This window comes from Centruroides vittatus, unplaced genomic scaffold (genome assembly GCF_030686945.1).
Source record: "Centruroides vittatus isolate TY-2023 unplaced genomic scaffold, ASM3068694v2 scaffold_3038, whole genome shotgun sequence".
Lineage (NCBI taxonomy): Eukaryota > Metazoa > Arthropoda > Arachnida > Scorpiones > Buthidae > Centruroides > Centruroides vittatus.
This window is the reverse complement of record NW_027122698.1, coordinates 225,355-252,544: the sequence shown is the minus strand read 5'-3', so window position 1 is coordinate 252,544 and position 27,190 is coordinate 225,355. Positions and strand designations below refer to the sequence as shown.

Sequence of the window (27,190 nt, the reverse complement as noted above, 5' to 3'; positions counted from 1 at the left end):
GATGGTTGGATGATATTTTTTTCTGATATTAAGACTATTATTCAGTTAACTTTTTTTCAATAATTTTCAACAGTTTACTATAATTTATTTAATCTCAAATGAATGGAATATTAAAAGAAAAATTATATCTTAATTTTCTAGGTCTTTTTTTTTCTAAAAACTGTTTAAATTGTATTGAAAATATTTAACTATGATTTGTGATAGCCTAAAACCATTTCAAAAAACTATTACTGACACAATGTCATTTATACTGTATATATATATATATATATATAGATTTATATTGTAAATACTATTAATTATTAATTGCTTAGGTTTTATAAATTCAATGTGGTGTGAATAACAATTTGGTAGAGATCCTTTATTAAAATTAAGAAACCAGATACTTGATTTTTATAAAGAAAAGGACTATAAAAATAAAGGAAAGATAATATATTATGTTTTTGTCGACACAACTTCGTTATAAAAATATTTCTACTGTACATGTGATGATGCATAACATCTAATCAGGAGAAAATGCGGTTTGATTAGGAAATTTAAAAATTGGAATTAATATTATGAAGCTTTAAAATTTGGGATTTATAATGTAGCTTCAGAATGTGATAATCATAAAATAACTCATTAAATTATCTTGTTAACATTGTATAGTAGAAAATTACAATAATAAAATAATTATTTGAATTTCATTTAAAGAATTTGATGTTAATGAAGTTATAATATATTGAATAATATAAAGCAATACAATATCTAAATAATTTAATAACAACAATCTATATTTTCATTGATTGTTGTTATTAAATTGTTTATTTTTATATTTTTTACTACTGATTTTTATTTTATTACAACTGCAGCTCGAAGAACAAAAATTATTAGAAAGTGCAAGAGGATCATCAAGAACCTATGCCAGAACACGTTTAGAGTTAGCTTGGGAGAAGGAACGAGCAGAACAGCAGCGTCTTTTGTCTGAAGCGCAACATGTTATGTCGGACCTGAAATCTAAGTTAATTAATGTAGAAAAACAAAGAGATAAAGAAAAACGTGATGCAAAAAAACGATTTCATGATCTCAAAAATGCCATTGAGAAAGAACACAGAGATATTAAAAAGAAAATGGCACAGGTAAAAGAATAACAATGTTAATAAACATAATATTGTGATTTAGTGAATATATGATTATAATGCTTTTAAAACTTTATTTCATTTAAAATTTAATTAGTCATTATCATAGTTTATTACTTTTGTAAAAAATTTAAGAAGAAAAATTAATTTATAAAATAATTTATTTTATAAATTAATTTTTCTTCTTAAATTTAAAGTGAATTTTTATTGATGATAATAGGTCAATAACTTTAATTATAATATCGAAAACAAATTATGAATTATTTAATTTTGTCAATAATCAAAAGTCATTTATTTTTATTTTTTTGAAAATAACACTCAATTAAACTCATTCATTTAAAATTGAGTAAAAGTTAATAAACAATTTAATTTACAATTGACTAGTTTCATCTACAATTTTCATTTTTGTTTTTGGAAAATTAATATCTAGAAAGGTCTTCAAAGCTGTTTATTTCTCGTAATGAAAATTTCTAAATTAATTGGATTAAGTGCATTATTCCAAATACTATATCAAACAAAAAAGAATTTAATAAACTGCATTATTCAATATTAATTTTAGCTACATGGAGAAAGTGTTGATGCTCGAACCTCCTACGAAAAACTGAGAACTCAATATGAATGGTTACGACAAGATAAAGAAGCAGTTGAAAAGAACCAAGAAAAATGGAAACAACAGTTAATTGTTTCACAAGATGTACAAAATCAAATAAAAAATATGGAAAATGATGTAAGTACAGTCTTCATACATATTTGTGAAATTTATAATTATATTCTTTTTAATTATAATAATGTGAATAATTTTTTCAGCAGTTTTTATTGAAATCTGCATTAAGATTTTTATTTGCTATAAATTTACACATTACAGATGATAAAAGCATTGATTAGATTTCTGTCAGATATACATATTTGAATGTATAAATATTTAATGCTCTATTTTAATTGCATATTAATGCAGATAAAATATAAAAATTTAGAAAATTAAAAAGAAAATTTCTTTGCAAGAAAATAGGAGGTTACATATTTATTTCTATTTTACCTATGTACACTGAATTTCCATATTATGGCCTATCTACAATGCAATTTATGATTTAACTTTCATGTTTTTGATCATTGTCAAAGATTAAATATTAAAAAGTTACAATAATATATATTTATAGTTTATTATAAGGAATATATAATATACAAAATTTGATTCTTTCTATTATCATAATGAATCAGATTAACAGTCACAACCTGATTGACTAAACATTATAGTTTTGTACATGTAAATAAAACTTTAGAAATTAAATATTCATCCAACTGTTAAATTGTTAAATTTACAAATTAATAAACTTTAAATGTGATTAAAGAAAAAGTTTTTTAAATTTAGTCAAAATTATGAACTTCAATGTCAAACGCAATGTTAACAAACAGTATGATCTTAGTTTAAATTATTTTTATAAAAATGCAATGGTTTAGGACTATTTTTGGTTTTGAACTATTAAAAGATTATACTTTAGAAAATAATATTGCAACACTACAATTTTCAGGAACCTTTACCTCTTGAGATAAATATCATAAATGAAAAAACTTTCATGAAAGATAAGTATTTAATATAGAACTAAAATTTTAAAATATTGATGAATTTCACATTTCAAATGAAATTTTGTTAAAATCCATGTCATTACTATTATAAATATGTGAAAAAAGACTAATGTTCATAAGCCATATGAATAATTTTATATAACTAGCTGTTTCATGGGCTACTTTTATTTAATTTATTTTAAATTAATTTGAAATTTTAAAATTTTAAGAATATTTTTATTGTAAAAATTTAAATTGCTTTGTTTTTAATTTATTTCAAAATAATTTAAAAGTTTTTTACCAAAATTTTATGTATATAGTAGTAATAGAATCCTCTGTCATTTTTTGTAAAATATGAGATCTGTTGAAATGCAACAATTTTCTCAATGAAGTATTTCAATTATAAAAACAAAATATAGTAATTAAAACACATTAAATGATAACTGTTTTGTTGACTGACTGAAAGTAAAAATTATAGTAGCTCCTCATAACATGCTTTTCAGAAGCTGAACCAAATGAGCAATATAACTGGTGTATCTATCTATCTTACCTATTTTGTCTATTTTTTATCATCTCCATACTGATTTGCTTTTTGTATATTGTTTTTATACAATAGTAGAGTACAAAATCAGTGATAAAATAAGATAGTATTTCTTTGCCAGTTGAAATTCAATGAAAACTGATTTTTAAAAATTACAAGCTAAAGTGGTTTTATATTTTGAAGACAAAAAACAGTGCAATATATCTAAATAAGTAATATATCAGGATGTGATATAATGCAGTAGTACTGTACATTAATATAGATATACCTCTTAAAAACTTATTGATCATATTATGATCAATTAGCTTTCTTTTCAAAACTAGTTATGATGAGTGTGTTTCTTGCAAACTTATATAACAAGGCTTTGTTAAAAAACAGACTTTTACTTTACAATAGCAGCTTCCAGTGATCTGCAACAAAGTTGGAAATTCTGGAGACAAAATTTGTTTATTTTTAGAAATAAGCAGAAAAGTCCTGAAGGACAATTGATATCTACCTCCAAATTAATAAATATATAAATATAAATATAACTAATAAAAAAAAAAAACAACAATTAAATAAAAGTAAAAATTGTATAATGTGTTTTTACATTTTAATTTAAAACAAGAAAAATTAAGGAAAAAAAAATCAAAATTATTTAAATTTTGAAAAATATGGTAAAAAAAAAAAAAAAAGAACCTTTAAGATACACACAAGATGAAGGTCATAGGTTTTTCGACAGAAGGATTTATTATGATTGCCTGTAAAAATAGGCAATCATAATAAATAAAACAATTAAAAATTTTAAAATAAAGTAAATGGTGAAAATATTTGATATGCTCAAAAAATGAAGAAAAACCTAATCTAATCCCTGCAAAGTTAGGATTCTGAGTATATGGTAAATTGCATAAATTTTTTTAAAAGATAAGTAAAGTTTTTCAAGAGTTGTAGGAGTTTTATTGTAAAGGGAAGGTGCAGCCATAGACCAAATGGGTAATCCATAATCAATGCAAGACTGAAAATTAGTAAAAAAAAAAAAAAAAAAAAAAAAGCTCTTAATGCATTTTTAGATAAGATAGATTTACAAAATCACCATAATATTCCACATCTAATAGTTAGAAATTTAACTATTTCATCAATGTGATTTTTAAAAGTAAATTTAGTATCAAAGATTATTTCCAGATCATTGAATGATGTAACATAATTAATAGGAATAGAGTCAATGGAAAAAGTAGGTGAAGGGGGATTGTAGTTTAACATTGCTACCAGAAATAGTAAAGCATTTAAAAAATTTGTTAGACTTTGAAATACACGTGTCATTGACTGCCTCTGATATAAGTTTTGTAATATCAGTTACAGTTTTATATTATTTCTGATGAAACATCTCATTCTATATAAAAAATTGTTTACAAATAGTAAAGCAGAAGTAGACCTGTTTTTCAAAACCAGAAATTTCTTGTATCAAATTTCAGAAGTTTGATTATAGTGGCTTTACCAGTCAACTTATCTATTATGGCCAACATCTCTGATAGCCATGTTCTATTAATGTTTATTTTTAACTTCTAACTGATAATAAGAATCCTAACTTTCAACATAATTGAACTTCTAAAGAAATTTTATTAATAAATATCATATATTTTATTAGAAGGTAGAGAATTTTGTTACATTCTATATACACAAATGAAATTTAAATGTGCTTATTTTTATCTTTATTCAGCATATCTTTATATATAAGATAACTATGATTAGAATGCATGTTATACTTCCTTTAATCCATTAATTTTGCTATTTATTTAATATTTACTTTCATATTAACTTTAGATTTTTTGTGTAGCTGGAAATATTCTGCCAAGGCAGATATTTTGATATTTGCATAACTATTCAACCCGGCATGCAACTAGTTGATTTATCCATCAAGGCATGTATATTTTATCCATCATGATTCCATAACAGGAGTGCATGCGACCAGTGTTTAAAGTAAGTTTAAAAATGCAGCAATTAGATGATATCTGAAATCTTCAGTTAAATCATAATTAATATATTAATTTATATTTATTAATTTTAATATATTAACACTCATTTCAAATTTATACTAAATTTTATTAGTTTCACCCATTTCATTTGCATTATATGTGCTTATTAACTTTAATTTGCTTAATATTGCTAATATGTTTATACATACTACTTACTTTTTATTTACAAATGATTCAGGTCAATACTAATTTTTTATTAAAAGGTTAATTTTGACTTGTTTATATAAAATCATTAATTTGAAAATATTAATTTAACTGTTATACTGTCCATCAAAATATATTATTTAATTTTTCCTACCAAAATCATTGTTGCTTTATAAATTGACATATATTTAAGTTATGTGGGATGGTCTATTTTAATCACTGCACTTAAATAGCTCAAAAATATCTTTGAACCAATTTTGTTTTTGTAGGTTGCATATTTTTTGAGTTATTACAGTGGAGTGATTGAAATGGACCACCCTGTATAGGGAGCTAAAATTATTAATTCTAAAAAACTTTAAGTTAAAAACCAAGTAGAAAAAACTACTCTTTAAAATCCGACTTCGAGTGAGTTAAGAAACAAATAAACAGAAACGAAAAGATGCTATACTTTTTTCATAATTTTATTGGTTCTATTCCCCAAATGCATTTCGCCAAGCCTCATCAGTGGGTAGTTGAGTTTTGGTAACCTCCGTTCCTTTTATGCTGGATGATGTTTTCCCAGCATGCATCTATCTGCATACCGTCATTCAGATTGATTAAATTTGCATATTCTTTTATACAAAAATGTTCTATTATTCTACGTTTTAAACAATCTTCTTCTTTATAAAGTATTTTTATATTATTTCTGTCTATGTTACAAAATGTCTATGTTTGATTTGTAACATAGACAGAAATAATATAAAAATACTTTATAAAGAAGAAGATTGTTTAAAACGTAGAATAATAGAACATTTTTGTATAAAAGAATATGCAAATTTAATCAATCTGAATGACGGTATGCAGATAGATGCATGCTGGGAAAACATCATCCAGCATAAAAGGAACGGAGGTTACCAAAACTCAACTACCCACTGATGAGGCTTGGCGAAATGCATTTGGGGAATAGAACCAAGAAAATTATGAAAAAAGTATAGCATCTTTTCGTTTCTGTTTATTTGTTTCTTAACTCACTCGAAGTCAGATTTTAAAGAGTAGTTTTTTCTACTTGGTTTTTAACTTAAAGTTTTTTAGAATTGAAAATTTTACCGATCCCATTGCCTTTTTAAATTATTTGATTAGTTTCAGCTAAAATTATATATTTATTAATCTGAAATGTCTGATTATAATTTAAGAAAACTGTATTATTTACTTAATAAATTGTAATACAAATCACTAAATCAAATATTGATTTAGTGATTTGTATTATTACTTCTAGATTTTCTTAATTGTCAATATATTGTATATGTTAAATAAATATTATATATGTACATATATTTTTGGAAATTTGGCAATGTTTTAGAATAATGTTTCAAAGCTATATAAAACACACATTACTAATCAAAAGCCAAACGAAATGTATTCATTACATTTAAATTCGAATTTAAGCAAAAAACAGTTTATTTCATATTCTGATATTTTCTAAAATATATGATATGAAAAGATTTATTCTTTTTTAAATTCTTATATGTATTTTTTATATTAGATATTTTGATATTTAATATTCTAACATGATTAAAAAATTTTACTATTAATAATCAACTATTAATCTTTAATACTCTTGATGTGAAATCTTAGATAATTAGCAAATTGATCAAGTGAGTATTTAAAAAAATGTTTCAAACTACAATCAAACGTTATTTTTCTCTGAAATTGGCACTGAATTGAGTGTGACATAAAACTGAAATACTGACGCATCTTGACCAAAATGGTCCTCACATCAATAAAAGTTTACTAACCAAACCAAAACACGTCAAACAATAAGAATTGTATATAGTAATGAAGTTTATATGCAAGCTTGAGAGTTTGAAAATCATGTAACTTGGTGATATTTGGCTGTAATGCAGATTTGTATGTTTACTAATTCATGGATACTGAACGTTTTGCTATTTAATATTTACTGAAAAGAAACATTTACAACTATTCAATGGTAATTTGGGAAAGATGCTGTTTTGGACAGCACTGTATCATGGTTTGATTGTATATATATGCATTTTATGTATTATTATTCATAAAATAAGGTATAGCTTTATTTAAAAAATAATAATGATAAATAATTTTATTAAACATAAAATTTCAAGGAAATGATATGAATACTAAAATTATAAAAATTCACAGGTATTTAAAACATAAATTCAAATTAGTTCTGACTTTTATATATATAGTATTAAATTATATTTTATGATTCTAAAATAAATAAATTTCTTCATTTAATTTATCTATTTTAATGAAATAATATAATTAGATAAGTAATAAGTATATAGCTCTCATATTCAAATAAAATCTGTATAATTATCCAATTTAGTTAAAAATTTTTTCAGTAAACATAATTATCATTATCCATTTACAATTTTGTTTATTGTCTTCCAAAAAGAATGTTACCATTTTAAATTATTGTAATTATGTTAATTATTATTTGAGAATGTTGTAAAGTACATTAAAATATCGGAAAACCATCCAAGTTTCAGATTTGTCCATTACAATTTCTCAACACATCACATCACATCACATCTAACTGATACTCAAATTTTTCCTACACCCATTGCAGCATATCCATTTCCATTCCTTCCTTAGCAGTCACAATTCTACAGCTCCTGCAGATTATCCGTGTTGCACAATGATGAGCCATTCTGACTTTGCAAACTGTAAAACAAAATGTTGAGGAGTACTTCCTAGAGGTAATAGAGAATGAGATGTTCAAATGCAGATGAGAGATGAAATTTAGACAGTTACTCTATCAATTTGTGTATGTTACATACCTCGTGGATACAAGTTCATGCTATATTAAAATTGTTTTTAATAAAAAAAATAAGCATAATATAATTTTTAACGTTAATCAAAGCATAGTTGTTTAATTTTACATAATTTCAATAATCCGCCTTTTTCTTAATTAGGATATTTTTTAGATTAATTAAGATTAAAATTTCTATATCCTACTTTCATTTTTATTTCTAATGTTAAAATATTTTTATAACAGTTTTACATAATTTGTATAAAATGAGTTCTTGTATAGAATGGTGGTGATTTCTTTATTGACAACAGTTATTTTATTCCCTGTAATAATAATAAATGACGCTTTTAGCCCATGACTGTAATTTAGATAGTTAGATAGCCTAATAAATAGGATTTAACAATTTGGAGGGCTTATCAAAATTGTTAAATCCTATTTATTAGGCTATCTAACTCTATCTAAATTTATTCCCTGTGTTTAATTTAATAATAAATTGCTTAATATTTGCTTGATATATTTGGAAGTTAGTTTTTCTTTAGAACTGAAAGAAATTAAAAACTCCATAAGACAGAATAAACTGAGTTCTACTTTAATTAATTAATGTTTTTCAGACATAGAATGAATCATTTCAAACTATCTATTATCAAATTTTGTAAGATTTTCTTTGTATAGGTTTTATATATGATCATATTTCCAACTGATGTTTTCATTCACAAAATTATCTCTTCACAATATAAAAAAGGTAATAAGGAAATTACTTTTGATTTGCAAGTTGAATTCCGAAGAATAAAAACACATGTTCATAGTTCTTATTTTTTATTATTCATATTGTGATTTTAGTCTCTGTAATCCAAAAATTATTGGTAGACCAATCTCACAGCAATATCATTGGCAACTTGATTTTATTTAGAATTACATCATATGCATTTTGGGTTGGTCTAATGTATTCCAACCCCTCTTCAGTGCTAAACCAAAAAAGTTTTTTTTAGAACACAACATAAATGTATAACAACAACAAGTTTAAAAAAGGAAAGAACTTACAATGTACGTTGGTGAAAATTACAACAATATTTATATGGGTGGGAGGGCAAACCTTCCTCACATTGACTGGTATCCTAAAATTACAATTTTTTTGTTGTATACATCTTATTGACAGCAAAACATTTATATATTATTCATATTACTTTAACTAGATATTTTTTATTATTATTGAACATATCAGTTTATAGAATATCTTCCCTTATAGTAAACAGTGAGGCTGTTTTCTTAAACTTAAACAATTTTTAATGCATTTGGTGTTAATGAAATGCTCTAAACCAGTTTCTTCAACAGAATTATCAATATTTTACTTTGTTGAAAGTACTTCAAATGGCATTTGAATGATATTATATACAGTAATAACAATTTTTCATTCAGTCTATGAACCAAATCTCAACACATTGTTCCTAACTCTTGGCAGTGAAATCATCTGCATTTACTGCTCTCAATAATCAGTTGAATTTTGCAATGAGTATAAATAGCACATAGAACTCAATTCTATTAGCCCATAGATCTTTTATGGACTTATAGAATCAAGTTTGTTCTTGAAATTTAATGGCCTAATTTTGATAAAACTTTGCCATTTTTATTGATTGAGACAAGGAATCCAGAAATTAATGTTGGTCCATTTAAATGTAAAAATTCCAGCAATGAGTTGCTTAACTTTCCCAGCAACATTTAAAATTTTGGTGGTGCCATCTGTTATGATATTTTATTTAAAAACTTTTTATATTTTTAATTATTATAAAATGGCAAAAAGCTTCATTTTTAGGGTAGGGACATGTTGTATAAAAAATTGTAAATACAGTAGAGCATTGATTATCCGAATATTGATGAACCAATATGCTAAATGGTTAACCAAAAGCATTCCAGTCGGTAAATTTAAATTTCTGCTAGTGCTGTGGCACTGCAATATTTGGCTATGTCTTGGGCTACTCCAATATTATTTTTGTTGTGTACATGTTTTAGCTGGCAGCACTGGCACGACCACAAAAGGGTACTTAAGGACGCACCAGGATTTGTACGAATTTCAACATGGAATAGGTTAATATATTTTTTTGTACGTAATCAGTTATCCAAAAAATCTATTATTCGAACAGCCTCAGTCCTGAATTGTTTCAGATAATCGATGCTCTACTGTACTAATAATGAGTAGAATTGTCATTAAGTCTGACCTGACTTGAGATATGACACACAACCCTTCTTTATCTTCTCATCCTGTCAACCTTTAACCATCAAAATTTAATAGTATCAATCTCCCTAACACACAAACCTCCCTGCAAAATTTCAGAAATTTTCAACAAAAAGCACAGGTAGGTGAACAAAATCATGCCTTCCTCCACACTAACATCTATACGTACAGAAAAATCTCCAGATTTTTTTGCATTTCTCGACATTTCAAGTTCAATAATGTAAAAATTTTAGGGGGTCATTTTTTGACCGTCATACTTTCCCTCTGTTATATATAACAGATCTGGGAAAGTAAAAATAGGTAGGAGTTCATGACTTTGTGTTCAATATACAAGAGTATTAAAGTGACAATGTCTGTGCTCTTTCATGTGACTGAGCACGCCAAACTGAATTTAGGTCTAGTGGTCAAAAATAAAAACGGAATTACATGCACCTAACGGAAAATAAGCATGAAAAATGAAGATAACGCAAGAACAAAGCAATCGATGGCAATTGCTTTGTTCTTGGATTGCATCTCTTCTATGTTGACATGTGCAAGGATCATTTCTCCCATGTCTGGCAGGTACAAGATTATCCCCTTTTGAGGCAGAAAGTGCAAAGTTCACCTGTCTGCGTTTATCGGGTATAAGGATCATCTCTTTTATGCCTAACAGGTGAAGGGATCGCTTCTTTCTTTTCAGCTCTGCTTCAATTTTATCTCAATACAACAAAATTGTGCAATGTTCTAGTTAACAATATCATTCAAAACACATTTAATAAAGAAAAAATTACATTTAACAATATGCAATACTTGTTTGGATCAATACAAATTAATATTAATATTAATTACTAGTATTAATAATTAGTATTAATTTGTACTAGTAATTAATATATAATAATAATATTTATTCATCAAATTCAGTCATCTCTCTTTCAGTTTTGTTCCCAAAATAGAGAGAAAAGTTCTGTTTAAAAGACATACTATTTTAAAAATGTCATTAGTATTGTTTACGGAAATAAAAATTAATAAAGGAGGGACTGAATTTGATGAATTCCTGTCAATTTATTACAAATAATGTCAAGGTTTTACTTGCAGATTTTATTAAATTAGTATTTTTCATATAATCTAAATAAACTTATTTATATGATTGATTATTTTGATGTTTTACTAGTAAAATCAATCGTTAAACTTAAATAAAATTAAATTTAACACATTTTTATTTTAAAATAATAGATTAAAAAAAATAATTACGACTTCATATTAAAATATTTTTATTAGATTAAAAGATTGACAGCTTTAATTAAATTTGACTCAACTCCCGAAGCAGTTTCCAGTTTAGAGAGAAGAAAATCATACTCTAGATTAACTTTGAATCAATCTAATTTAGATGAAGCAAGTAAAGTAGCAGATATGGTAAATTAATCCTGCACAAAATTTATTCTACATACATTTAGGATTTACGAGTGGAAGATTTTATATTAATAACAAATTAATTTTTAGTTAAAAAAGAAATTGGAACAAATCCAAACAATAACTATTACGATTCCCGAAGATGATGCGGCTAAAAGATCATCGGTTCGAAGGTAAGATTATTGTTTCAATTATAACTTGAAGATTATTTAATGCATTTTTATTTACATCATTAGAAAATATATTTTATTGTACATAATTAGTTTAATCCATATATATATAAATGAGGATGTTTGTGCACTCTATACACTCTAGAGCAGGGATGGGCAACCTTTTTCTATGTAAGGGCCGCATTTTAAGACTTTTGAACTGATGCGGGCTGCATACAAGAGAAAGAGAAAAAAAAAAAAATGTTGGTAAATCAGAATTATTTATTCATATATAATTATAAATTAGCATAGGTATACTTAATTTAGCTTCTGGAACTGATGTAAACGTAATATATTGGAAATATTTGGTTAAATATTCGTCACTGCTAGTTTTAAATTAGTTTCCATGTGTCTGTTAGCAGTTTCTTGTTTTAATTTTTACTAAATTCATTGCTGGAAAAACTATTCACATACATAAGTTGTAAAAATAACGTTTGAATTTTTGCTGCATACTTCCTTAAGCTGGGAAATTGATATATTTATTCACATTTTATGCGTCGCGGGCCGCAAAATATTTGAATGCGGGCCGCAGGTTGCCCATCTCTGCTCTAGAGAATCACACCTAAATGCAAAATTTCCAGCAAAGAAACACCCAAATTCAATATTTGAACGTTTTCGGCTACTACTTTATTGGCCCTCTTCAGGAAATGTAAAACAAAAAAACCATTCTATTTATAGAATGTAGCCGTGTTTTAATTTTAAAACTTTCAAAAAAGTTTGAATAAAGGCTGTGATGTATCATATATGACGTATATATTTTAGGAGTCTAAATAGTACTTCCATGCATTTGGTACATGAATGGCATCCGTGTTGATGCAGGCTCCACTTCTGTCTGCCCTGTAGATCTCTATGGCTTCCAATGCTCTAATGTTTTGCCAGTCAAAGACCCTGTATATTAGGATAGCTTGGTCCCAGAGCACTAGCGTAACGTGCCAGAGCCATATTAATGTTTTCTTTTTGTACTGTACATCACATTTTGTGATGTACAAAAGTTTAAGTGTTTGGTCTATTTTTTGTGAAATTTGATTCATTGGCAGATCCCTATTTGAAATTTGGCTGTGAATGAAACAGTTTGTTAGTGCTAACATTAGAAAATAATACAATGTCTTAAAAATTTTGAGATATTGTATATTCAGTTGGGTTCTATTTGACCAATGAAATTGTGCCATTTCATGCCATCTGAGTATTACTATAAACACAACAATGGTAGGCTGAAATAACCAAACTCTTTATATTGTTTTAATTTCAATGTTTCTTATAGTATTTGATTTATATAACTACAAAGGTTATCTTACGTAAAGGTTTATCACATTGAGTGACCAATCTAACACATTTTTAAAATTGTGTACAGTAGAGGAAGAAAATTTTAAAAATCTGTTAGATGGACACTTGGTGTGATAAACCCTTATGTAAGATAATGTTCATAGTTATATAAATCAGATACTATTTAAATATATAAAATTACTTGTCTTGACTGACTGACTGACTGACTGACTGATTGATTCTTTGTCACCCAGAGTAAACCGCTGAACCTAAAGAGATGAAATTTGGTACACAGTTAGGGTAATTCATAAAAACACACACTATGAAGGGATTTTTGGAAATTCTCCCACATGGAAGAGGATTAAGGCTTAACCTGAAGAACAGCTTCTACTGTACTTTTTAGATGCAATTTTTTGCTTTCAACTATGTTTAGTCTTCATTGAGTACTTAGATGTATTAAATTGATAACATTTCAGACATTGTTATAAATATTTTTATATATTTCAATATTTAACCAAATGTTAGAACCATTTTAAATTCAAATTTGTTATTGCGTATTGGTTCGATTATAGAACGATTGTAAACGTTTCAGAAAATTGATCAAATTGAAAACAGTTCATTTGATTCTCAGCAATTCTTATCATTCTCAGTGGTAGGTGTTATATAATAATTACTATGATGGTTGAAATATTGAATATAAATGATGTTTACTTGCAAAATCTGCGCGGGCAAAGTCATGGGTAACAGCTAGTAATATAATATAACAGAAGAGTTAGAAATATGAAATAAATATAATAATCTTAATGTTTGTATTTATTTTTTGCCCAAGCGATGCCAGGTTTACCTGCTAGTATTTTCTAAATATAAATTAATTACCGTATTTTACGGACTATAAGACGCACTTTTTTCTTCGAAAAATTGCCTCCAAAATTCAGGTGCGTCTTATAGTCCGTAGCGTCTTATAGGTATTTGTTTTTTTTAAATTGCTTAAAATTTAAGGTGCATCTTATAGCCTGTAGCGTCTTATAGTCTGTAAAATACGGTAATTTAAATTAATATAACCTTCATCAGTTTTCTCTGTGAGATTAGCCTGTTACACTGTGAATTACACTATTAATAAAATAAATTTATAGGTCACATTGTTACTTAAGGAGAGAAAATCACTTGTCTTTAGACATTTATTTTAAATACATTAGGAAAAGTATTTCAGATTATTTTAGAATCTGAAGATTTTAAGATTTTAAATTTTAAGTTCAAATACTACATTAATGCATGGTCATACCTAGCCATATCTGGGGTCCTCACCTTCATTTTGTTGCACATAATTAATATTTGTATTCTATGCCTTTATATCTGTAATGCCTCTAAATAAATTAGGCTGGGCTGCAGACCCTTGAAGCCAACAAAGAACTTTGAAATAGTAATGGTAAATTGAATTAAGTCTAAGATGTAACTATAAATGAAGACAAATGAGAATTATAAGATATTTTATTGAAGACATTTCTGTAATAGCATTGGGAATTTGATATTAAAATTAGTTTCTTTGTTTTTTTTAAATCTGCAGATAGATAAAAATAAATTTTAACTGAATTGTAAGTAATTCCCAAAAATTTTTTGTATGTACATATTTAAGACTATACTAATTCAGCTTCAGAAAGTAAAATTCATTAATCTGACAATACTCATGAACAAAACAATAATCTAGGAAAGTTTGAATTTTCCATCGTGATGACTTCTTTTACATGTTTCTAATTAATTGATCTGACTTTTTTAAAAATATTTTCACTCTTCATGCACTAAGAGAACTTTTTTCATATCCATTGTGGGTTTGATAGAGTCACAAAGACAGAATCTATTATTATTCATATAAAATTATTCATAAAATTTCTGAGCATCCAACCCAGACTTGAATATTACTACTTTGGCCATCCAGTTGTGAATAGCAATTTCTTAAAATTATTAATTTCCTTAATAGAAAGGTTAGATTTTCTTTTTTATATAATTATAAACCTAGGAACAGTACTTATTTATTTTATGTATTCCCAATATGTAATATTAATTTACAGATCTTTTATCCTAAATAATTCAATATAAGTACAGTATTAATGCTTTGTGTTACTTTATTTTGTTAAGTCTATCAAACTTTTTAATAAGTATGTAATAAATTAATGTGTTTTTATGTATCTTTAGAGCAATTTCTGTACAAGATGTGGGGCCTAAGTTTGGACGAACACCACAAAAACTTACTAACTATCCAACTCCTCCACCCAGCATGATTATTCGCCCACCTCCTCGACAAAAATCGCTCAATCGCAAAAGTCTTTCTTTGGATTATACCGTTGGAATGCCCGACTCACATAAAATATGGGAATCTGGAGATGAAAGTAATTTGTCAAGTCCATCCGGAAGTCAGCTGAGTTTGAAATTTAATCTGGGCCGCTTTTCTGCTCACGGATATGAATCTGACACTTCTCTTCCTGAATCGGAATATACTTACAGTAGTAGGACATCAAGATCCGTCCTCGGCTATGATGAGAGCACAAGATACCAAACTGAACTTCCATCAAGAGAAGGCAGTACATTTGGGAGTATTGAAAGTGTTGATACGGATAGTAAATCAAAGAAGTCGACTCTAAAAGATAAATTGAAAATGCTAAGAACGCAAAGTCTTGATGTAATGAAACCAAATATGGACACTGTAAGTCTTTCATCAAGTAAAACAGAAAAGGAAGAAAAAGAGAAAAGTTTAAGATCGAGGATTTCCAAAGTATTGAAAAATTCATTAGGAAGAAGTAGCAGTGTTGAGACCAATCAATCTACGGCAGAAAAAACAAATGACGTAAGTATAAATTTGATTTTTTAAAAATATTTATTGTTAAATTTTCACTTATAAAACTTTAAATATTTCTTAAATACATATTTTAAAATCAATAGTATTATTCTTGACAAAATTTACAAATTTCCAATTTGCAATACCATATCAATGCATTTTTTTTTTTAAACTTTCAACTGCTTGATAGATTTGCAAACTGAAATAGCATGTTTCAGTTGCATATTTAAAACCAATGCTTAATTGTTCCAAGCTGCTAACAAAATTAAAATGTACACCCAAATTGTAACACATGAAATGTAAATGTCATTGATTAAAGAAGTTTATAAGTTACATTGAGTATTTAATAATATTTTAACTTGCAGATGGCACTACGAAATACAAAACTAAATGCACGCTCATAGGTTTTAAATCCGATGACAAGAAGATTCGTGTCCTTATGTACACTTTAATTACATTACCTGGCAGCAATCATTACATTTATGTAATTGGATACTGCTGCTTTATTTATTGTGTAAATTAACAAAAACTTAAAAGTTTGTCAGTTTTGATAACTTGATAACCTTTTGTTTTCTATCTGTTTTTACATTTGTTTGAAGAAATAATTTGGATTTTGTGATTATTAACTATACAATTCCTCTTTTTTAAATTGCTAGAATTGCAGGATTAATTATTAATAAGATTTTTTAAAATTTTTTTATAATTAAAATTAGAACAAATGTAAAAACAAGTATAATTTTGTATGAAACATTAAAGTTATAATAAATTGTTCTTTTGAATTGGGAAGTGACTCCTATTTTGACAGGAATTTTTAACAAATGCTTGTTGTTCCTATGTAATTTATATAGGGATGCCAAGTTATTGATAAATAATTTATAATTCTTCTTAATTCCATGTAAAACTTTATTTAGGAATTTATGTAGCATGAGCTAATTATACTGTAGTAGTGTTAAACATACTGTAATGTATGTGCAGAAATGAATTAAGCTTCTGGATGATCACATACAAAATAAATTTATATAATTAGATATACAAATAACTTGATAAATGCTACTAATCAAACATAACTGGATTCTTATTGAGCTATTGTGAGGCTAATTATTAATTGAATATTAAACAAATTGGACTAGAGATAGGTGGTTAAGCTGCTGCCTCATGTTAAATTTAATAATTAGAAATAAATAAATTTAATTTAGAATATTCTGGGAGAAAAGATTGGCCTGGAACAAAACTCAAACTTGCAACTCTTGCTTATTGTGCCAAGCAATTTAAAAGATGTGTTACTGCATGGTATGCCTGTTACTGTACCTGGACTTATGTACAATCTTTACTTTGGGTTCAAATTAAAAGTCAGTGAGAAGATTGGGCAGTATGGTTGTGTCAAAATTAAATTAATTAATTGGTCTGGAAGTAAATGTAAAGATCAGACAAAGATCTTTATAACATAACTGGCAAAACATCTGTATAGTAAGCAGGAATTGTGGGTTTTAGTTCCATTCCATGACAATGTTCTTCCATATTATTCTAAATTAAATTTATTTATTTCTACTTATTACATTCAACACCAAACGGCAGCACAATTACCTATCTCTAGTTTAAATTTCTTAATATCTGATTGATTAATTAGCTTTGTAATAGCCCAATAAGAATCTGGCTTTAACATTTGATCAAAATAAAGTTTTTGGCCCAAAGTTTTTACTACAAGCTTTATAAAAAGACGAAAGTATTTTAAAGATATTTAAAATTGCAAAGTAATAAATATTGTATTTCTTGCCTTATAAGATGTATTAATATTTTGTTTTTAAAAGACAATAAATAAATCCTGTTTGTAATAAAGGAATCACCAGTTTGTAGTTTGGGGTTTATTGCTCTTATAAGCTGCTAAATTCTCTAATTTTGATACAGTGCTCTCTAGACTAACCAAAATGAAGTACAGTACATCTAATTATAAATTACACTACATGAAGAATGATATATTATGACGATCATGTTCATATAGACTCATTAATAATTTTTTTTAGTTGTTGGCAACATATTGTCAAAACCTCTAGTAGAATAATTTAAAATGGTTATCTTGATGAGTCTTTCCTCAGGATACAACTTCTAGAAAGCTTACACAAGCTACATAAATTCCTAATAAAAATAAAATTCCAAAAGCCAAAAAGCTCCAAAAAACTAAAGGTTTTTTATGGAGTGTTTAGTCTACAGAACATTAGTCCTTTACAAGTCAGATGTGTGTCTGCTGCTCATGGATAATTTGTTTATTTTTAGGCGATTTTTTTGCTACTTTTAAATTTTTGACATTATCAGTTATGCTAGTAATTAGTGGAACCCTAGGGAATCCTTATTTTTATAGATGCCAGTATGCTGAATTTAAATATTATAATATCATTCCAAAAAGTGTATAGTCCCAATGATTTTGGATAAGAGATTATTGACCAGTATAATTACATCTTTCATAATATTCAGCTATGTACAGTACATTTAGTAGCAGCATTGGAAATTGCATCACCTATGATATATATCGGAAAGCATTTGTGATCTGCCAGATTTTTCTAATATAATAATTATAAATAAATAAATTTAATAATTATATATAAATAAATTTGTCATGAGATTGCAGCTTAAACAATCTACCTGTATCCAGCTTTCTTTGGCTAGAGGTAGGTGGTTTAAGCTGCAATCTCATGATAAATTCATGATTATTAATTAGCTTTAATATAGCTCAATAAAAAAAATCTGACAGATTGTTTCGTATTATTAAATAAGCATTATTTCACACCTTGGCTTGTAACAGTACTCATTAACAGTACTGTTACAAGAACTTTCCATTTTGCTTGTTATAGAAACAAAAAATAAAGGGTTTATGGTGTAATTAGGCCTGAAAAATGTAACATATAAACAGTAATTTCTCATTAAATGGGTTTCTAATATTTTGGAGGTCCATCTTGAGCCTTAATAACAGCTTTTCAATGTTCCAATGTAGAGTGGATGAGTTTCTTCAGGTATTCTATACAAGCTCTTACAATATATTCTTGTAGTTTATAGTTATTTTCAGGCCTCTCCTGGACAATTATTGTGCCCATAATTGGGCTTATTTCAGCCCTTCGTCACGGTGCTAGTAGTTCTCAACAGATTTAAATCAGAACTGACCAGCTTAAACACCTGATTTCAGCCTCTTGTAGGAACTTTTTTACCTAATGTGTATCAGTTTAAGTGACAATAACATTAACAAACTATAGTGAGTAAAATATAATACAGTATATCCTTTCTCTGTCTTGAAACAGGCGTGGTGCAGAATCATCTAGGAGAATGCATGATTTTTTGTCACAAAACTGTTTCCTGATTGTTGGAATTAGCTTGGCAGATAAGATGTTTTTGTTTCACTCTGCATTCACAGACCCATTTATAAAGTTTAGTCTGCCAACACCGTTATTGGATATGCGTCTCCACATCTTTCGACTAATCGGAAACTTTGCTGTCTATATCAAGCAATCCCTGTTATAAACCTTGTCTTTTCTATGACTAATGTACGGTTCTATTGTCAGATTCTTGCAAGTTAATTTTGGATTTATCCAAAAACATAACAGATTTCCAATGCTGAAGTCCATGTGCTGTTTAATGCATATAAGCTGCAATTAAACCGTTTTCTATGCATTTTACTCAATGGTAATGGCTTCGTACTTGCACAATAAGCTTATAAGCCTGTGTTATACAGATGACATTACAAATCTTGCATTCATTTTTTATCCAATGGATGATACAGTCCAAGTTAATGAAAAGCATTCTCATGTCTATGACATCATGGACGATGCAATCTTTACAGTTTCTTGCAGATATGCAATAAAATGATACTTTAAAAAATAAGGACATTTCTATAGGATTTTATGGACGATGCAATTGCCTTGGCCACTATTTCACTTCATGCTATCAGGATAAATACAGTTTCAAAACATGTCTTTCTAAATGGTGAAAACAACGGGCATAGTGAGAATTTATGCAAATATACGATAAGTGTCAACTGCTACGAGGGTTAAAACTTTAATTTTGAAAATGACCGCCAAATGCAATCAATTCTTCACTGCACATTATCACTTGTCAGAAAAAAAGTGAAGAGAAAGCCAGTTTGAAGAGATGCTGTCGATTAATCCAAATCATGTCGATCAAATGGTGGGAGAATGACTTACAATTCTCGTCCACGTTTCAGAACATGGAGACGAAGACAACTTCGAATCTTTTGAAAACTCTCGGAGCTAACATTCAATATGAAAATGGCCGACCATGCATAAAAAAGAAAGATATTAGCGAGGTTGTGGCTGACGTTTTCATCGCGAAAACGTTGTTTTCACTTTGAAAACTTCGACCGCAACCTCACTATTTCTTTTTGTCGTGTTCTCAAGACAATAAAACACTTTGTCTCGACCATTTTATTGGTTAACCCCTCTTAAAGAATGACACAGATGATACATCTGTTAAGTTTTCATTACGCCCAGTGTTTTCTCGTTCCCGAAATGAATTAAATATGAAATTCCAAGTAGGAAGCCTTTCCTTCTTAATGTTAGAATTAATAAAACCAGAATATATTCTAATTGTAGTTTTGTTGTAGTGTTATTTACGCCGCTTAATGTTATCGTTTGGTTTTTCTTATCGGTATAGACAAGTCCTAAAGTGATTAGAATACTTTACACTTACAAGCAAACACCATACGTACTTACTCCATCAGATAGCATTAAATGCTATCTGCCAAAGTAAGTACGTACGATGTTTGTTTGTGTTTGTGTCAATTGTCACCACTTTCAGCTTATTGGTAAATTAGACGAGTAGATTAAACAGGTTCTACTAAACAACATACAACTTTTTGTTAGTTAATTGTCTTGCATGGGCATTGATGTAGCATGATGTAACAATTCTAACCATTTTAGTCACTTTTGTGAAAATGTAGTGATGTTATCTTAAAAACTTCAAATTGACGTCTCGCACAAGCTGCATCGTGACGCTTGAACCGCATCCGGCCAAGCATTGAAGCCACGGCCACACATATTTAATGCATATAACAAGATATTGTGTTAACCGATAACAAAATGAAAGTGCTTATTCGCTACTAAAGCAGTTTTTCGAGCAGATACCAAACAATCCGCATGGTAGATGGAATACATTACATTTTTACATCGATAACTCTATAGATGTTAGTTTTTACCTCAAATAGATAATAGTAATAACTTTCTAAATAGGAGAAAAATAATCGACAAATTTAAATCTTCATTTCTAGAATAATAAGTAGCGTAACGATAATTTTAAGCTTACAAGAAAAAATTTTTCAAGCTTAAAAATATCCACGAAAACAGTAGAATTATACTGGGGTCACTGATCTTTTGTTTCTTTTCTCCAAGACAAGCAATGCCGATACGAGAGACGACAGTAGTATTTCGGAACCGTTTCCGGTAACGTACACAAATTTTGTCTTTACTCTCGTCGTTTACGAATCTTATAAAAGTTTATTATATGTCCACGGTGGCCAAACTACAACTCTTTTAGACCCTGATTGCAGCTCCACTATAGTTATACTGTACAGTATTACGTATGTAAGTTGCACGTCTCGAGTTTATAAGAAGAAATTGTGTAACTATACGGAGTTACGATAAGGGTGTAGAAGAGGCACGTGCGGTTTACGAGCCAATTTGGCCACCGTGGTTATATACATTTTAGGGCTCCTAGAATCCAGGCTGACTTACGAGCCAACCCTCAGCGCCTGGCATATTGAAAGTGTAATGGACGTGTTAAAACATACAAAGCTATTACTTTCATAGTGGTATCAGGAGTTAATTTCAAAATTTATGATATGAAAGTTATGAATAAATTTTAACACCTTATAGTTTTCCGAAGATATCGATATTTATTAGAATAACCAACTTGTAAACAATACAACTTTTTTATATATCATGTAAGTAAAATAAGACATTTCGCATTTTTGCCCAGTACAAGCTTTATGAATTCATTATCTATCTATATATCAACTGCAGAACAACCACCCATTTTCCCCTAAAATTTAACACTAAAATTATAGCAAACATGCCTAAAAATGGCGCGTAACTCAGCCCGGGTTTAAGGAGCCCTAATACGTTTGAATTACGTGCAGGCGATAAGTATATGGAATTTTAACATCGTCGGCTTCTCAAAAATGTAGAATATAAAAATATATCGCTAAACGTTTGCTTAATTTGTTTTATCAAACCCATTGTTTTATTTTTTTTTTATTCAAATAAATACATTTTGAAACAAAAGTATTATATTTATTACGATTAGAGTTCAAACTTGTAAATCAAAGTGCAAGAGTTTGTAGATATAAATATTAAAGTTTGGACGTACACGTGAATTAGTAAGGCCGTAGTCACCCCACCAGTGCCAAAAATATTTTTTTTGATCTTGGTCTTTGTCTACGTTCTGCCGAATCGTTATCTTGGCGTTTTTGGTTCAGTCGTTCGTGACACAAACGTCGATTAATTGGCACGAAAGTTTCACGGTTCCCCCGCCTAAAATAACGGAAAGCTTAACGGCGGGCGTGACAGAGACCGAAAAACCGCGGTAACAGCTAGAAAGAGATTGCACTTTTACGGGATTTGTCCGGTAAATTTGAGGGATTTTTAACTTTTCTAATTATAATAGTAATAGTTCCTGGCCGTTTAATATGGAAAAAACGATATTTTTGTCAGGGATCCGTATATTACGGAACCAGTGCGTGAAATGTAAATTATGCGCGTGGGCGAAAGGTACCGGGGACCAGCCAGCTAACAGGAGTCGTACCAGGCAAAAGACGTATAGTAAAAACCTCGATTTAACGGACTAATTCGGGTGAGAGGTGTGCGTTATATAATAAAGTAGGTTTTCCCAGTACGCAATTAAACTAATATGTCAATTTTTTTTTTATCTGTGTTTACTTTTGTTTAATTAAAATTATGTAAGAGTTTATTCACAGAAGTCCTCTACGTGTATTCCTGTACTGTAAGAGACTATAATAAACAAGTACTGTATACGATCTAAATCGAAATACATTTTTGGGAATTACGTTTTAATTGTTTTTAACGAAATAATTTGAAATTGGATTTGAAAAAATAACAAGAATCTGCTAATTTAATTTGAGTATAGAACGCATCTTATAGGTAATTAAATTAACGGGGTGTTAATTTTCACACGTGACATACGTATCGGAAATTTTGTCCGTTAAATCGAGGGCTCTCTAAAAGAAAAACGACGTTAGGAAGATTCTGCCGGAAAGTTATCGCTTAGAAAGACGATTAACTTCAAAATAATCTTTTCCCTCGCGAAGAGGACCATCGAATTGCAGCCCGTTAAAAGTGTACTGTCTTAAAACACAAGTTAAGTATTGAAAATATACAAATCGAAATAGACATCCGTCGGACTCAAATTGGGAAATAATAATAAGATTTCGTACGTATAAAACACTAAAATATTCCTAAATGATTATTTTAACTTCTTAACGTTTGAATAATAATAATAATAATAATTAATTGTTAATTAACACGGCACATTTTTAAATCATGTATTTTTAATGCCGCAGGACAACGCATCGTTTCACGGAAGTCAGCATTCCGTGGCGGATCGTTCCGGTTCCGGCAGACTGAGAAGGGCCAGGTCGACGGACGTGGATTCCGCCTCGTCTCCGTCCAAACTTCCGCCCAGGCTACGACAGGCCAGGGGCTCTTTCACGGAGACGCCCGTGTAAGTAACAATGACGACGTCACAGAGGACTTTCGTCTACTCCCGTCGCACGCGCCAACCGACGCAACGCCGCGCGCAGCGCCCACTGTTTCTATTTCGAATTGCAGGCTGTGCCTCGGTTTTAAAAACACAATTTTAGCAAATTTAGTTTGGAGACAAAATATTTTGTTATCGCATTCCAAACGATTTCCTTTTGTCGATAACACAAATCGTTTACCGTTAATCCCGACGTTCTGGTAAATCGAAATATATAGTCTGACCGCGAAATTCCATGGGTGTACGTGTGTAAATGGTTGTTTGAGGTATTAAATGGAGTGTAAAAAACAAAAGATGTGGAAGCGAGTGTTTCGAGAAATTGACGGGACACCAACACCCGATAAACAACTTATACTCTTTTTAATTTTTGTACATATGCCATTCCATATACAATTCATTGATATCTGCAGAAGTATCACATTTTCATCTTCCATACGCAGCGCGTGGATTGAGCCGAGGAGTGCGTGCCAACCGTTCCCGAATTCGGAAAACGGAGCGGAATTTTTTAATATCGGATCGACGCCGATCCGGTCGGGTTAAAAAAATATATTATCATTTCTATTTTTTTAAAAAAACACTACATAAGTGACGTCGTTCTGCGTTTATCCGGCTCTGTGTGATTGGAGGACTTCTTTGTTTTGCAATTGTTACGACCCGAACGTTATCGAAAAAGCTTGAAACAACAAAAAAATAACGGAAGATGTAAAAGTACCCTATCCTTACTTTTAATGTTAACAGTTCGAGGAAAGAAAAAAAAAAAATAAGATGACTCGATCGGTGCAAGGCAACGTGATACACTTGGCTGTTTAAACAAGAGATATTCGACAATAGGTGGGGAAATAATGACATTGCTGCACACTAGGTAAACTCGTCATCACAGCCGTGCGGCCATATTTGCACTTCCTGTCGCTATAAGTTCTGTGACGTTGGTCTCTGTCGTTTTGTTTACGCCAGACAACGGGTTATTTCCCATCACCCTCGGTGCAAATTGTTATCTCCTGTCTGTTTTAAGAGTTTATTGCTTTGTTTACATATATATGTTTATATATGTATATATATTCCAGTACGTTTCAACACTCAGATTTCTCCTCTACCAGTTTCTGAGTATCTTTATCACTGTCCGTCGTCACGGGGTCTAGCGACGTCTGGCGGATCTGGATGGGCGGCGAGGACCAGTGTACCACGTCGGAGGGCGTGAGGATGGCCGCCTTTCCTCCGTTGTAGACGGAACCGAAGGCGTCTTTGTCCATCAGTTCTCCGGGAACCTCGTACAGCCCCACCTCTTTGTCGGTGGGCTCCACCCCCATCGTGTCGATGGCGTCGTACATGGGATTGCTGAAATCGGTAGGTTTTTCGGTGTCTTCCAAGTGGAATTCTGCATCCAGTGGTTCCTGCTTTGAGAATATTGGAGAAGCGGTTAGTTAAGTAATTACGCGGTTTCTCTACGTGTATTTTTGGGAAAATACCTTATAGATGTTATCTTGGGTGCCGTTTCGTAAAGATGGAGTGGGTAGTTCCACGTTTGTTCCGATGCGGAAGGAAACACTTTGATTGTGGTTGACCAAGCTGCCTGATTTTCTGAAATTTAAGAATAATTAAGTGTTAAAAACGTATTGTAAATTATACTTCTGATATGCCGTACATTATGCTTACAAGTTTTTCTGACGGAAGAAGCACAGGAGACCCGTGGCCGTCACCAAAATCAATAATATGACCAGTATTGGGATGATGATGGCTGCAGTATCTGGAAAGACGATGGCAAAGTATTTTAATAAGTAAAATTCCTCACGGTGGATCGTAATACTCACTATACTTACTGCTGTGAGAGGCCAGACTGATGGCACCCTGCTGCACCATCACGCTGCAGTGTACCCCCACAAAATTTTCTGGACATCTACAGATTATTTTGCCTGCTACCAACTCGCAGTAGCCTCCGTTTTCGCACAGACACCTTTCGGGTTGGGGTTTGGGATTCTGAAATCCTGTTGGATAAATGTTTCAGTGACGAGTAACGCTCGAGGTAAAAAAGAATTTGCAAAAATGTACAGTACCTGCATCACAGGATTCTAGGCTCCCTCCCTTGAACAGAGTACCATCGGGGCAGGCACACTGGTATCCTTGAGGAATCAACAGGCAAAGATGGGTGCAAGATGTGGTGGAACATCTGTTGGTAACTGTATGTGAGAAAAAATAAATTAGATGTAAACATACATAGATGATATCTTTTAGGAACCATCTACATAAGTAGGATGATCCCTATATGATATGTGCTCACGAAATAATTTTGCAACATAGAGCACATTTATAGTGATGGAATACAAACTCACTCGACATGTTATATTTCTGCTGGTGATATATCTTGACACCGGCAGGTGTTACCTCCAGGCTCCGTCTCGCGCGGACTTTGACACCCCTTCCAAATTTGTCCTGGTGATATATTTCTCCGGAATCCTTCTCGATCCAGTACATGTGATCTTCAAAAATGTCTAGGCCAGAAGGATGGTGTAAATCTGAAATGGAGAATTTATTAAATTCTGTCCTGGATCAAACCCACGAGGAAAGTCGGTGCAGGCAACCCACCTCCTCCGAGCACGGTCTTGCGGTCGGATCCGTCCGCGTTCATCGACTCTATGACATTCTCTTTTGTGTCGCACCAGTAGATTCTGTGATTTTGGGCATAATCCACCGTCAGACCTGTGGGATGACCCAGTTTTTCGTCCGCCAGAGACTTCCTCTTGTTGCCGTTCATCCACGCACTCTCTATCTTTGGCAGTGTGCCGCTCTCTGTCCAGAACATCAGCCTAAAACACAAAATTAAAATTTTTCTGTCAAACAAATTGCACACACTTCCTGAGTTTCTTGTTACTCATCACTAAATTTTCTGTAAAGAAAAAGAATGGGTTATAGTACCCCCATTAGACTCTGCTTGATAGACACATTAAATTCTGCTTGGGGGTGCCTACCCCCAAGCAGAGTTTAATGTGTCTATCAAAATCAACTAAAATGGGTAAATGTGGTGACCTTTAGCTACTTGAATTGTCAGTACAAGATAGGTAGGTCATTCCATCACTGAAGTAGCAACAATCCTGGGTCTACCGGATGCATACCAACTGTGGATGTAGACATGCCAGTGTCTGACAATCAAATATGGTCACCATGAATCGTTGATGATTAGTAGAAGTGGAGACTGTCTGGGGCAGTGATGGTGAAGATCACATCCCGACAATGCCACAGCCCAATTAACATAAGCAAGAGGACAGTTTTGGTACATCCTGCTTACCCCAAGCTACGGAAGCCAACATCCTACTCGTGCGTCATTGGATGTTGCACCTTGCCTGGTGCCAAGAACAT

At 30.2% G+C, this 27,190-nt stretch overlaps 2 protein-coding genes across 12 annotated transcripts in view; one reads left to right on the top strand and one right to left on the bottom strand.

The window, feature by feature from the left end:
- The window catches only part of LOC136988021 (putative leucine-rich repeat-containing protein DDB_G0290503), a 72,322-nt gene extending 48,190 nt beyond the window's left edge, over positions 1-24,132 (top strand). Inside the window, exons 11-16 of one of the 7 annotated variants that reach the window (XM_067285797.1) lie at positions 852-1,118; positions 1,678-1,845; positions 11,633-11,767; positions 11,855-11,937; positions 15,427-16,075; positions 23,643-24,132. In XM_067285797.1, coding sequence (XP_067141898.1) covers positions 852-1,118; positions 1,678-1,845; positions 11,633-11,767; positions 11,855-11,937; positions 15,427-16,075; positions 23,643-23,807 — 1,467 coding nt within the window. In that variant the 3' untranslated portion in view covers positions 23,808-24,132. Of the gene's footprint in view, positions 1-851; positions 1,119-1,677; positions 1,846-5,022; positions 5,183-11,632; positions 11,773-11,854; positions 11,938-15,426; positions 16,076-16,431; positions 16,853-23,642 lie in introns of those variants that run through there. The other 6 variants (XM_067285798.1, XM_067285799.1, XR_010882713.1 and 3 more) reach the window with 6 other exon arrangements.
- A 50-nt stretch (positions 24,133-24,182) lies between these two features.
- mgl (megalin) overlaps positions 24,183-27,190 on the bottom strand; it is a 148,760-nt gene continuing 145,752 nt past the window's right edge. For 3 of the 5 annotated variants that reach the window (XM_067285791.1, XM_067285793.1, XM_067285794.1), the window contains 7 exons: positions 26,420-26,640; positions 26,167-26,349; positions 25,891-26,013; positions 25,657-25,821; positions 25,493-25,583; positions 25,306-25,417; positions 24,183-25,233 (listed from right to left, as the gene is read on the bottom strand). In XM_067285791.1, coding sequence (XP_067141892.1) covers positions 24,910-25,233; positions 25,306-25,417; positions 25,493-25,583; positions 25,657-25,821; positions 25,891-26,013; positions 26,167-26,349; positions 26,420-26,640 — 1,219 coding nt within the window. In that variant the 3' untranslated portion in view covers positions 24,183-24,909. The remainder of the gene's footprint in view (positions 25,234-25,305; positions 25,418-25,492; positions 25,584-25,656; positions 25,822-25,890; positions 26,014-26,166; positions 26,350-26,419; positions 26,641-27,190) is intronic. The other 2 variants (XM_067285792.1, XM_067285795.1) reach the window with 1 other exon arrangement.